At 39.3% G+C, this 12,112-nt stretch overlaps 1 protein-coding gene across 2 annotated transcripts in view; it reads left to right on the top strand.

Annotated features, from left to right (window-relative positions):
• Positions 1-397: 397 nt before the first annotated feature.
• app (Palmitoyltransferase app) overlaps positions 398-12,112 on the top strand; it is a 30,112-nt gene continuing 18,397 nt past the window's right edge. Inside the window, exons 1-5 of one of the 2 annotated variants that reach the window (XM_045765062.2) lie at positions 1,645-1,715; positions 2,042-2,108; positions 6,643-6,797; positions 7,121-7,281; positions 9,224-9,382. In XM_045765062.2, coding sequence (XP_045621018.1) covers positions 6,649-6,797; positions 7,121-7,281; positions 9,224-9,382 — 469 coding nt within the window. In that variant the 5' untranslated portion in view covers positions 1,645-1,715; positions 2,042-2,108; positions 6,643-6,648. Of the gene's footprint in view, positions 1,282-1,644; positions 1,716-2,041; positions 2,109-6,642; positions 6,798-7,120; positions 7,282-9,223; positions 9,383-12,112 lie in introns of those variants that run through there. The other variant, XM_045765059.2, reaches the window with a different exon arrangement.

A 12,112-nucleotide genomic window follows, 5' to 3' on the forward strand; every position in this document is an offset into this window, starting at 1 on the left:
CCCATACAGAGAGATAGTGGCTCTCAGGTAAATTCAGGCATCAACTCACATCTCGTGATTATTTTTATCTGATTCCATGTATAATGACTCACTTTGTGAGGTGGGTATATTAGATAAAGGTATAACTTGGTGTCCTGTGTAGCGTGTTATTCCTCACGTTTAACTACTCATCTATGTACCTAAGCTTCTTAATAAGAAATCTATCCCACGCAATCTACCACAAGGTCTCGTTAACCTCCCTGTCACACAGTTTCCATGGCTCTCTTGTCTACAAGAGAGATATGTAAACAACAACAACTAAAATATTAGAAAGTTGAGCCACAAGTGATTAGCAACATTACAACAACAAAAAATATATATTTTTTTATGGTGTTTATCTCATCGTCAATCGTCGGTATTTCCAGGTGTGGGAGTGGCGGAACTCTGTGGCCAACAGGTGGCTCTGCCAGCTCCTCTCCTGAATTAGGAGGCCATTTACCCCTCTCCCACCTCGTATATTGGCGTAATCACCCTTGAGGAAACTTGTGGTTGTCTGAGGAGATGCTAGATGTAGAGGTTGTGGTGACTATGAGTGTTGTGGGGAGTGTTGAGGGAGGTGAGGGGGTGGAGGCGGTGCGCGACCCGGACTTATGGTGTTGGTGTTGAACACACCCTGCAGGAGGAAGGTGGAGGAGGTCGTCAGATGTGTCGCGCCTCGCCAGGCTCCCCAGCTGCTGTGTCTGTGTCGTGGAGGGCAGCCTCGCCTCCTGCGGTGACCGGGGCCACTGGACACCCGCCTGCACGGGTATGACGAGCGCAGGGCGGTGCTCCTCTAGCTCCGCTCCCAGTCTTGTGCTTGTCGAGGTGTTCTTGCGTAGGACCTTACCTTATGAAGGGGTTTCATAGGACCTGTTAAGGTGAACGTGTTGCGAAGGACCTACCCGTGTGAAGGTGTTTCCAAGGACCTGCTCGAGTGAAGGTCTTGAGGACCGTCCAAGTGAAAGTGTTAAATCTTGTCCAGTCAAAAAATTTTAGGGCCTGTCCAGGTTGGGGGTGTCCAGGACCTGTCTAGGTGAATGCTTCAAAGCCCTGTCCAGGTGGAGGTGACAAAGCTTCCCCTATATTGCTGCCTTCATGCTGGAGGAAGGAATATACCAGCGTGTGGCCCTCGAGTCACCGTCTCAGTCTCCCACACAGTCCAGTGACCACCTCCTGGACAACAAGTGCGTTCAGTCGAGTGCCAGTTCGTCCTCTGACAACCTAGATGCAACCTCTCCGAAGGACGTGCACCCCAAGACCAAGGTGAGCCTCAGAGGTCGTGCGTTCACCTCGACTGAATAGTTTGTGCATAAAAAATTTAGTGTTGACAAAGTTTCTCAAGGAAGTTGTGACATTAAATAATCAGTGAGTTGGTGTCGAAATAACAAATCTAGGCATTTAAAGTGTAAGGATATTTAGTGAGGAAATATTCTCCAGTTCACAACAGATTGGATATACTGTATAGCAGCACAGCTTCATAAATCCACGTCTCCCTCTTCGGCAGCCAGTTTTATCCAGTCCAGCAGCTGCTTGCATTGACGCCGCAGTTCTCACACAGTGCGTCATTTGTGATACAACTACCCTGTTAGGCGTGGATCTAGTCTCAAATAATGTGCTTGTAATTGTGTTACATGCGTATGTGTTCATGTTGTGGGAGTAGAAGCAACATTCGTGCAATGACTGCTGAAATATTAAAGGTACGGAAATTTTGTAATTATTTGCACCTACAAGCTGTCATGCAGTTAGGTTAGGTTGCTTTTTAAGAACACTTATTGTGTCTAAATTAGCTAATTTAAATGCCTATACCAAGCGTGGCATTGCAGATATGCTAATTAGTCTTTGTTTAGGCAATTTTCACACTAAGCACTTAGTATTTAGTGGTTAAAATACCATTCTAAGGAAGAAGTTCACTAATACATTTCTATATAAGTCCCAAGAAATTAAAATATTTTTGTTAATTTTTACTTCTCTAATTTATTATAAACCTAGGCATGTGCACCTTTTTATATTTTGAATCATGCAGTGATCCTGTGCAGCACGCTGCAGCTTGCTGTAACCAGTACATCAGGAACACAATGCTTTAGCAGCAGGTACTACTAAAAAATGATCAGTAATTCTTACCTTTTGGTTTTTCTCTGAAGTGTGTTTGCATATGTTCTCTCACTAGTGTACATGTCACTCGGTAGAACACTAATTTTGTATATTTTTATAAAGAATGACTGAATTGAGGATTCCAAATAGGTTTGAGAACAAGGTGCCACATTTCTTACCCGCTTGTCAACTAGCTTGTATTAACTTGTATCCGAAGCTAACCTTTACCTTAACAAGTATTGTATACGCTTATTCAACTCATTGAGAAAGTGCAGGAAAGCATAGACATATTAAGGGGCTTGTTTGGGGCTATTGGGGATGACCAATGTGTGGTTGGATTAGATAAGGAATGGGCATTACAAGCTAAACTAGTATAAATCAAATTCTTAAAGTGGTTAATAAATGCAAGAGGACACTTGAAAAATTATGTAACTTTTAGTATAATTTATTTAATAACTGGATAGAGCTAATGCAGTACTGTATGACCCCACTTTCCATTAACAAATACTGTAAATTCATGAGAGTATCACATCATCTCTTCTAATCAGCTTATTTTCCTAAGTTGAGTGTTGACATGGACAGTAACCTCACACACTGATACCATCTCTTTCAAAACAAAATCTAGGGAAGGGAACTATCAGGAGAAAGTGCCAAGCCATTATAACTACTGTATAGCACTTGGAAGGGAACAGGATAAGGATTTGGGATGGGACATGGCAAAGGAATGGTGCCCAAGCGCTTAGACAATTGGGGATTGAACGCCGACAGGCATAAAGACAGACTGTCGCTCTACCATCCAACCCATGTGGTTAAAGCAGATTCAAATAAGTTTCTACCATTATTAATTTATTACATTCCAAAATACTAATGTTATCATTCAAGTACAGTACTGTACAGTACTATGATAATGAGTCCAATAGTCTGCAAAACTGCAAAACAGTATAAAGGTTAGATAATTATTATTTATGGATAAGTATTTATGGTTGAATTTAACAAATTGGTAATGCTGTGCTGCTGCTGTCCCCCCCCCCCCCCCCCCCCCCTTCCACACTACTAGTAGGGAAGGAGCCCAGGAGAATGATGTGTTTGTTTGTTCAAATTTCTAGCAATATTAATTATACACAGTAATAATAACAAATATTAGTAAGGGGACATTCCAGCATCAGAATACTTTCTTCAACATATTAGTTTGATCTGAACCTTTTACATGGTTTTGGAAAAAGGGTAGTCACATAAGTTGAATTAATTGTTTTTATCTTATATCAGGCAGTGGCATATTATTTTATTCTGAAAGAGGGTGGAGGTTTCTGCATATGGAATGCTGCATATTTGAGGAGACAGATTTTCAAGCTACAAATGATACGTGAAAATCTGAAACCAAAAAGAAATGCAGACTGCCCCGTGCAGTTGAATTAAATAATGTGTTAAATAAGTAAAGCAGTTTTAATTTGGAAGGGATTTTATAGAGAAAGCACTGCTTACGTTGCTTCTTGGGAATACATGCCACTGCTGTACTTGATTCTGTCGCCAACTGCTGGAAGCATTTACTGGCTTCAGGGAATTGTTTTGACGGCAACAGGACTTGGTAAATGTTATAATTGTGAAACACTTTTTTCTAGGTACTTAAAATGTTGCTTATCACAACCGAAGAGTTAATTAAATTGGTAAGGAAAAAAAAGCGAGGGATGAGGTTATTTTAACATTCTGCAGCAATAATTAAAATACAGTACAGGGTACATTGTCTAGTGCTTAGTGTCCTCATAATACTTGTGAAAAATAAATTTCAGATTGTGCCTCATAAGCTTTAAAGTCAACAGTTAAGTCGACTCATTCCATGTGTGAATCTGAAATTATTTGTACCAAAAATATGAACTTTTTTATTTCTAAAATTTTTTAAAAGTACAGTACTGTATTATCAAAATTAAAAAGTATGAAAAAATTACATATTCAGTATTTTCTTATATACAGAAATTGAATTGAAATTGAAATAAGTTTATTGAGGTAAAATACACACAAAGGGATGAGGTAGCTCAAGCTATTCTCACCCCATTCAGTACATCGTGTTAATACATACATAGACACACATCACAAACAATAAACATATTACTGAACTTATATATTAGTACTGAACTAAACTGAACATTTTATTTATTTATTTATATGCACACAAGAGTTCTTGCATTCTTGTACAGTCACTAGCATGCACATAATTTTGGGCAGGTCCTCAATCCTAATTTTCCCGAAATACGACTCGCCAAATCGTTTAAAATCACGTACCCATTTACTGCTGGGTAAACAGGGGCTACAGTTAAGGATTGGCACCCCAGTCAATCCTCCCCGATCAGGATACGAACCCATGCCAAAGCGCTCACGAAGAGCCAGGCGAGTGTTTTACCATTGTGCCACGGGACTGTTAATTATCAGTAACATTAAAATTTTTATAAAATGTAGTTACCCCCTATTTTGCATTCATTTACAGTATTTTAGGATTAAGTGTATAATCCTTGTAGAATTAAATATGGGTGAGTAAAATAAAAATGGTTTAAAATTTAATACTGTATTTTGCATAAATATTTTTGGACATTATAATGTCACATTCTCTGAAATTCTTTCATTAATTACCTTTTATGTATAATAACAAGGTTTATCTTCTTATTAGGTAATAAAAGCCAGAGATATGTCAAATCTTGGTAACTATAGAAATTTATTAGAGCTCAATTCTCAGGAGTTTTTACTTTATAAAACTGAAGTTGAAGTATTCTGCATTGACCTCAGGTGAACCTTTACACATCATTTGATGTAAGCTGCCTTCTTAGGGTTCAGATTGCAGGAGGTAGACAATGACATTAAAGAATTTGTTACCAAAAAGTTTGTCAAATATATACCCAGTAAAGCAATATGTAAACAATTATGTGTTACTCATCATATAACCTAGATGAAAGTTGCATTGCATAAAAGTGCTACTGTTATGTAGGAGTGTTGCATGTTAAGGGAAGCAGAGTAACTTTAATACAGGGGGTGAGGTGGGTGGTAAAGTTTCAGGACGCTTGTTTAGGAGTATACACCACTATTCTTCCTCATGTTTACAGTTACAGAAAGGTAATTTTTTCATTAAATTTATATTGTTGTCTTGGCAGCAGTAGTTGTCTACCTTATGTGTGGCTGCCCAATTGCTAGAATAAATGTGTAATTATATAGTTGCTGCTACAGGAAAAGAACTGTGTTCACTGTGTCTCATTCATTGCCTTTGTAAATTTCATCATAACTCATGTTCAAATTTCTACAGTTTTAGTGCACAGTCTTGTGGAATCCATTCTGCTCATCTACCATTATTTCCTTTTTTCTTGGAGGTGCCCCTCAGTAGCTGCCTGAGCTGCTCTTGTATCACCAATCTATAGCTTAAACACTTAGGTCTATTTAAAACCCCAAAAATCGGAGAATTAATTTTTTTTTCTGATTTTCACACAATCTACAGGGTGGTCAAAATATCTGGTTCAACCATCAGTCAATGATACTCTAATGAATGATGCATATAAAGAAAATAAAATAGATATAGCTGCCTTGTACTTGCATCATATAGATATAGCTAAAATAGATATAGATATATGTAGCTATAAATAGCTGCCAAATAAAAATTTGGCAGCCTTTGCATTGAAATAGTCTAACAAAAGGATTGATTTATAATGTAAAATGTCTGTCTGCTGACTTCATTTTCATGACAACATGTCTCCATTTGCGATGACTTTTTAATAAAGATTCATGAGCTTTGACCTAGGCTAAGTTCCCCAGATGTGTAGTCATATTGCACATGATTGATGTTGACATTAGCAGCATCTGCTTTATGGTGCATCCCATAATCATCCTATGCATCATACTGGTAGTGTAAAGGAATTGGAGGGCACATTGATCATGTTAGTTTGCTTCATTATGAGTTACCGTATGTCAGTGTCAGTATGCAAAGAATTATTTCTCTTGTACACTATTTTTATTTGAGGTTCAGGGGATGCCCAGATGTTTAGACCATCCTGTATGATCCTCACGGCGTCTAAGTTTTTTACTGCATTTCCTCCCCCCCCCCATTTCCATTATGTGGCATTTCATAACACTGAAAACCATCACTCATTCTTTGCTCCATTTGGTTAATTTGTTTAAATTGAGAGTCTTAGTCATTTTGATTACTTGTTTTGCAAATATTGTTTTCCCATTCTTTAGTGTACAGTATATTCATATAAGATACTGTACTGTATAGTGATTATTTGAAACCTTTTGGTAAATTATTTATATAACTTAAATCACAAACATTATAGGGCCTAGTTCAAGTCCTTGTGGGACACACTTGTGACTGTCCTCCATACTGACAATCACTTGTTGCTTCTATCTTTCTGGCAAGAAATCTCTAACTCATTTCTCATTTCAGTAATACTGTATTTTGTCCCAAAAACGTCTTGTATTTAGTTGTATGAGGAATATCATTAAACTTTTTGGTAAAATAATATCAATAGCAGTACCAAAATAAGTGTTTTTCGTCGACAGGTGAAAATGGCAAGTGTGAAACGAAAATGGCAAATTTTTCCTGGTCGCAACAAGTTTTGTTGCGACGGTCGCATAATGATGGCACAACAGACTGGCATCTTTTACTTCACAGTTGGACTCATTGTTGTCACAAATGTACTATTCTTTATCTTTGAGTAAGTGTTAGTTTAACATGCAGGTGAAAAATATCCTGAGTAATTTTTTATTTTGCAATACAGTACTTTAGTTGCTTTTTGTGCAGCACTGTGCATTATGTATATACAGTACAAATATTTTATGACTTGAATGTTATTACAGTACTATACAAGCAACCAGAATTGCATGTGATAATACTATAGATGTACCTCATATTTTACAACTAGTATCATGCACCATAAGAAAATATATAATCTAAGATGTTTATCTTGCCTTATTAAAGGCAGTTTTTGCTGTTTGGTCTTTTATTAAACCTTGTCTAATAAAAGTATTTTCCCCCCAGCTGTCCCTTCTTGGCGGAAAACTTGACACCGGCCATACCAGCATTTGGGGCACTTTTGTTTATTTTCGTCATGTCTTCACTCTTCCATACTTCCTTCACTGATCCTGGCATTATTCCAAGAGCCACAGCTGATGAAGCTATCTACACTGAGAAACAAATAGGTAAGATTTTATATCTAGGGTTATGGTTTGTAAGTGAATGTGTTCCTAGCCTAGAGAGAATATGCATTTTGTCTTTTGATATAATGATAATAGGTAAAAGTACCAATACAGCCTGAGCAAATGGCATTCTGTGTGCATTGGTTTCCACTTCTAGGTTTTTACCATCTTCAGATTTTGGTTTACTGTACAGTGAGAAACCCAATGAGCATACTTAACCCTCGACAAGTGGCTCTCGTCAAAATTGTGCCATGCTTCCCTCCCCCCCCCCCCCAATAAACCATGCCCTTTTAGAAAAATACATTTGCATGCAAAAAAGTAAATAAAAGACAAAAGAGTAAGTCCTGGGATAGATTCACTGGTGGCAAAGATCAAGTCATCATTTGACAATAACTACTAACTTCTTGTACATGATAACTTTATCACGTAGTTAGCAATTAGAAAACGATAGTAGAATTTTGTCATGGGTCTTGGTTAACTCCAATATGTCCATATAGGTTTATTATAAACATATTTACATCATTGCCAGGCAGTGATAAAAAAAATTGACAAATGACTATAACCACAGTGCTCTGGAAATTAATAAATGACAATGTTGAGTACAGTACTGTATTCAAACCAAATTCTGTGGTTCATTTTCATTTGAGGGAGGGGGAAGGGGTCGATTTCACACAAACCTGGAATGGGTCTGGAATGATGTAATCCAAAATTGGAGATGCCATTCTATTCTTATATTTTTATGATGCACTACTGTATATCCATGCAACTACATATGCAACAAGTATTTTAGTGTCTAACGAATTAAAATAGAAAGTTGTTTTAAGTCTCCCGACAGTTCTTGATCATTACAAATATTGTAATGCTGTAATATTGTCATAGTGTTCATTATTCTTTGGCCATCCAGCCTATAAAATAACTTGACAATAGTAATGGAATGCTTTGGCCTAGCCATTCATACCATTTGATAGATGATTTACTTTGACAATTGAACATCATCTTTGAGAGAGGCTAAAACTTAGCTGTTCCAAGTGATGCATGTGAAAGTACTTGCTGACCTTCAGCAGAATCTGATGCCACTGCCAAACCTGGTTGCTTTACTGGCTAGTTGGCTTATTTGGTAGTGGTGATTCTGTTCTAGGCTGCATTAAGTCACTGGGCATAATGTACCGTGTTTCATTGTCGAATTGGAGAAAATTGTACACGTGGCATTATCAAATCGATTGATACATAATTATTGGATATATTTCAGAATATTTTGTCTTTGATATTATTTCCATAAGACTTGGTACATACATAACATGCATTTGAATCCACAGTTCTGTATAATATATTGTTCGGAAGGTTTCTTGTTTCAAAGGTTGCTGTTAAAAATAAAATATGAGTGGTCTTTATAAGACTATTCAATATAATTGTGTGTCTTGTGGTTTACTTTAGTGGAATCAGGTCAGTACCACCCCCAGCATCCTTAATATGATTTATCTATTTCTAGTCACTAATACAGTACAGTACTAGAATATTTTGATTTGTAGATATATTTTGTAGAGCATCAGCTGCTTTGTAATGTACGCAATCATTATGGAATGTACTACTTGTACGTATATTTGAAAATTTGTAGTGTACCCAGAATGCTTGCCCTTGGTAACTTTCTTTGTGATAAACCAATAAAAATATGTTCGTATTAGGCTAACTCGTACTATATTCTAATGTAAATATTGACTCAAGTATGTAGTTGCAAAAAATTACCTGGACAAAATCTGGAGACCATTTGGGTGGGGAAAAGTATTGAAAAATTAGACACATTCCTCCTAAATCTCTCTCTTCCTTGGATAGTATTCATTATTCTAATGTAACTGTGAATGTTATTTTGATAGGAAGTAATGCTGTGTATACAATACTAATATAATACATTTTTATTACTTGTTATATGAACATTTATTTCCTACAGAGGTGCCCAACTCTGGTAATGGTCCCAGACTCCGCCCTCCACCTCGCACTAAAGAAATTGTTGTAAATGGTGTGACAGTAAAGCTTAAATACTGTTTTACTTGCAAAATATTCCGACCACCCAGAGCGTCTCATTGTTCAATCTGCGACAATTGTGTTGGTAAGTGGTGGAACTCTTCGTGCAAAATTCAGAATGATAGTAATAATTGTTAGGTGGATATAAACTTTTGGTGCTGCTTATTACAGCTCCTAAGAGTTCATTGTCAGTCATGTATCATTATTATTAAACACACAGAAATCACATTAACATGATATATACAGTATATTAATGATAAAATTCACTAGGGCTATAGGTGGGCGCAAACCTACGGCCATGGCATTGCAAAGCCGCATACTCTACCACTAGACCACTGCCGACATGTAAAAGTCATACAACCTGATTTCTACCGAAATCACAGGAAGTCTGGAGGCCCCTACTGAAGCCAGTCCAAGTTTTTACATATGACCCACAAGCACTTGGGTGGAAGGGTAGAGTTGTCCCACACCTTACGCCCCAACTTCAGAATACGTTGGGGCGTAAGGTGTGGGACCACTGCCCTTCCATGAGTGTGCTTGTGGGTTATCCGTAAAAACTTGGACTGGCTCAAGGCTTCCTGTGATTTCAGTAGAAATCCGGTTGTATGACTTTTACAAGTCACGTTGGTCTAGTGGTAGAATATGCGGCTTGGCAATACCATGGTCATAAGTTCGTGTCTACCTATATAGTCCTAGCAGCCTTTTTTTTATTTTTATTATTATTATTATTATTATTATTATTATTATTATTATTATTATTATTATTATTATTATTATTATTATTATTGTCAATTTCCCATTTTCATTTGGCGGGGAGATATTTGACTAGAGTGAATTGGAGAGCAGCATGGGAGGGGGAAATTAGATTCATAAATATCACCTGTCCATTCACCATACCTTCCACCCTTGGCAGCATCATGGAGACAAACATTACAACACTCCAAAAAAATCATCCACCACAAAACACTATATATATATATATATATATATATATTTGCCTTTATTTGCTCTTAATAAACTGTTTCAGCTTAGTCTTGTTTCCTATCATTTCTTGTGCTCTGTTAATGCACTATTTCCTCATAGACTCGAAACATATCTGCCCATCTTCTTGGCCTTTCTCTTCTCATAGCATTATATTTATTCAAATATGCTGCATCTTCTTTCATCATTCTCTGTTCATTCAAGGTGACTAAACCATGTCAGTGCATTTCAAGATGACCAAGCCATGTGTTAAGTGTGTGTAAACATTTTAGGTGTCAGTGAGCAGAACTCTTAAGATGCCTGGAACGTTTATGGGCAGGAATACACCCAACAGGTTGTAATGTTAGTGTTAATGTTAGTAATAATGTTAGCCAAACTTTCTGTGTGGAAGAAATTCTTTGCACACCATTCTGCTGTGAACATTGGAATTAGTGTATATTTTGTGTATAAGTAAAGAATGTGTTAGGTTATGCTAGTTAATTTAGATAGAAATGACATTTTCATTCTTTTTCTGGGGGGAGCCCCGTCGGCTCCCCGGAGCTTTACCGGCTGATATGCTAATGTCAGACTTTGGCATCAGTCATGTGTATGGAGTTCTAGGGCCTACCGGGGACCACGAGCCAGAACCTGGCCCCCTCAGAGAGGCAAGGGGAGCAATGGCCTATAGAAACCCCCGTGTGGTTGGAAGCATTCTATGTCTGCCATCGACCGGGTCAAGCATCCAGAAAGGTAAGCATTCCAAAACAAACCCCTATTCTGGTGAAAATTGCTACCTAAGCCGAACTAGTGAATAGAACTCTTCAACAGAAAACACGGAAACTAGTATGACGTCATACGTCACCGCGCCGCTGTCTGCGCAGCTCCCCCCTCCCCGGGAGGGGGAAGGGGGAGCCCCAGACCTCCCACGCCGGCTATCCACCCATCAGTTCTTCGGCTGATGCTATAGGCAATGGTTATGTGCTCCGGCTCCAGTGGTTGTTTCAGCACTGTACCTAGAGTGTGGTGTCTGTTTTCTAGGTGGTGCGTGAGCCGGGTGTGATTCTTCAGTACTCGGGCTGCATGCGCCTAGGGTTCCCTTCCCTAGGTGCCCTGTAAGTACTGCCCTTGGGGCTTGGGGCCACCTTCCACAAGTTCTTTGGGTCCTGCCCCTGCTTGGCCGTTTACCGCTTGGTTTTCGGCCGCTCTTTGTGTGCTCGGGTGTTCTGTCTCCCTTGTTCGCCTTAGAGTAAGGGGCAGTGTTTGCACTGGTGGGGCGCGGGGTACTGTGCAGCTTGTCTTTACCAATCATAGCGGCCGGCTCTGTTCCGCTTGGGTACGCTGTCCTCTTGCGGGGTTTTCTTTTTCTTTTGTTTATATACCTGGGTTTCGGTGGTCGCGCCCGAGATCTTCTCGCGGCTCCGCCTTTTTCCTGGGCTCGGGGGGGCCTTGTCGGGGCTGCTTATGTTCTGCCTCGTGGTCTCGCCTCCGGTTGGTGGTCGGGTGGCTTCGTGGTAGGTGTCCCACCTGCGTGCTTCTTGGCGGCAGTATGGGGTATTTTGGCGGTCCTTCCTTTTCCTGTCCCTTCTTCGGTGGGTCCTTCTTGTTGGCTTGGTTTACTCTCGGCTTGGTTTTCTAGTGGGGGTTGGGGGCCGTCGTCTTGCCACATACTGTCGCCTCTTTTCGTGCGGCGCAGGCGGAGCCGCTTCAGCTTGCTTTTGGTCTTGGTGTTGCTTCTGCACCGTTAGTCAGCTGTCTTGTGCGTCATTTCACCTCCGGCCTGTTCGTGCGCCGCTTGCACCATCCTGGTCTCTGGTCAGCGTGCTCTGTCTTCTCCTCGGTTGGTAGTGCCCCTTCG

This window comes from Procambarus clarkii, chromosome 69 (assembly GCF_040958095.1).
Source record: "Procambarus clarkii isolate CNS0578487 chromosome 69, FALCON_Pclarkii_2.0, whole genome shotgun sequence".
Classification (NCBI taxonomy): Eukaryota; Metazoa; Arthropoda; class Malacostraca; order Decapoda; family Cambaridae; genus Procambarus; species Procambarus clarkii.